This window comes from Buceros rhinoceros, unplaced genomic scaffold (assembly GCF_000710305.1).
Source record: "Buceros rhinoceros silvestris isolate BGI_N320 unplaced genomic scaffold, ASM71030v1 C12921806, whole genome shotgun sequence".
NCBI classification, from domain to species: Eukaryota; Metazoa; Chordata; class Aves; order Bucerotiformes; family Bucerotidae; genus Buceros; species Buceros rhinoceros.
Genome location: NW_010449472.1, coordinates 1 through 1,720, shown reverse-complemented (window position 1 = coordinate 1,720; position 1,720 = coordinate 1). Strand labels below are relative to the sequence as shown.

The window sequence follows — 1,720 nt, the reverse complement described above, 5'->3', positions numbered from 1 at the left end:
GAAGTGTAATTCTAGAAGTATCCTTACAAACAAAGTTTCTCCTTTGGAGGAACGACCCATCTAGATCCTACGGTGAAATGTAGCTGCTTCGTACTTACCTGGAGCTTCATCTACTCTGCTGCTGCTGCTTTAAAAAGGAGGACTGCCACCTCTTGTTTCCATTCTGGTTGAGTGAGCTGTGGGCTTTGTGTATGTGTAGGAAATGGGAAGCGAAAAATATTTATCTGGTGCAGCTTGATAGTAGCTGAGCCCTTTGCAGGTTTATATAACTTCCCTCTAATTGTAAAAACTGGGATTATTTCAGTCCTCTCCGAGGTCCCGGCGTTAGCAGCGGCCCTGGATGCTATTCACCCGAGCAGCGTCATTTACAGTCCCAGTGTTTCCAGTGCACGCTCTGTTTACTGTCTGGACACTGGGATATGTTTGCGTGTATGTCCCAAGGTTCTCGCACAAATCTTTAAACATCTCCCTGCTGTGCTGTTGTTGTATAAACACCTGCAGGTTTCTGCTGTCTTTCTCAAATATGGGGCTTTGTGGTCGTTTTCTGCAAGAGGCCAGAAAGTCTGTTCTGGTGGAGTGGTGCTGGGAACGTACAGTTCACGACCGTTTCTCTGCTCGGGAGCGCAGATGGCCAAGCAGCCTTTTTTCTGCTTGTAAGGAGGTGTTTGGCTGGTTATTTCTGCTGATTTCTGTAATGAGCCTGGGCCGTGTCAGACCCAGCAAATTGATCAACGCTCAGTCTGGTTTTTTGTGCTGTGTTCAAGACCTCAGGGGACTGTAAACCGCTGTCATTCAGTTGTCAGAGATCTGGCACGATTAAGGGAGGTAACGTTGTCATTTCCTGATGTCTTGAAACTCTGAAGCGTTCTCTGTTCTAGCAAGCCTGGAACTGAGTAGTGCTTTGTTCCTGCCCCGGAGCTGGTGAATGAACCACAAGCGATTGTCTGTTCTATTTTGGGGTGCAGCCGCTGCAGGTTAGCTGTGGCAGCCTGCTTTTATTTATTCGCTGCTACCCTATCTTAGATGTGAGCTGTGTCTTTTTTCTGTTGGCTTGGTTGTTGCTTTAGCAGGAGCAAAACTTACTGCTGGAGCTGGGGGTAAGAAAGTGCTGCCTTCCCTCAACCTCCCTCTCTTTTGCCATGGGGTTTTCTGAAGGCCAAATCCACGGTCTGAAGTCAATCCTGTGAACTGAGCTGGACGCTGCTGTAGCCTTCTGTTACCATCTCAGGAAGAATCATCAGAGGAGTTGAATCATAGATGGAGGAAACCAACTGGAACTTGAAAGCCTCCCTTGAGTGACAGGCTGTGGAATTAAAAATATATAACTCAAAACCCAGGAACCCAAATCCCAGTTTTTAATCTATAACAATCTTTTTTTTTTTCTTTTTGCAGGAAACTGGCATTGAAATATCATCCTGATAAAAACCCTGATAATCCAGAGGCAGCAGAAAAGTTTAAAGAGATCAATAACGCCCACGCAATACTGACCGATGCCACAAAGCGAAACATTTACGATAAATACGGTTCTCTGGGTCTGTACGTGGCAGAACAGTTTGGGGAAGAAAATGTGAACACATACTTCGTGCTGTCCAGCTGGTGGGCAAAGGTAAAGAGATGTTACTCTGCATTGGCACTGAAAACTTGTAAAGAGCCCCATTCGATACTTGGGTTTGGTTTTACTTTTGGAAGTGGCTGAATTTCTGACCACTGGTAACTAACC

The 1,720-nt window shown here is 45.9% G+C and overlaps 1 protein-coding gene across 1 annotated transcript; it reads left to right on the top strand.

The window, feature by feature from the left end:
• Positions 1-1,392: 1,392 nt before the first annotated feature.
• LOC104500687 (cysteine string protein) lies at positions 1,393-1,606 on the top strand (the record flags this gene model as incomplete). The annotated part of the gene is made up of 1 exon (XM_010144374.1): positions 1,393-1,606. A coding segment is annotated over one exon (214 nt), but the record flags the coding sequence as incomplete, so codon positions are not given.
• Between the last annotated feature and the right edge of the window lie 114 nt (positions 1,607-1,720).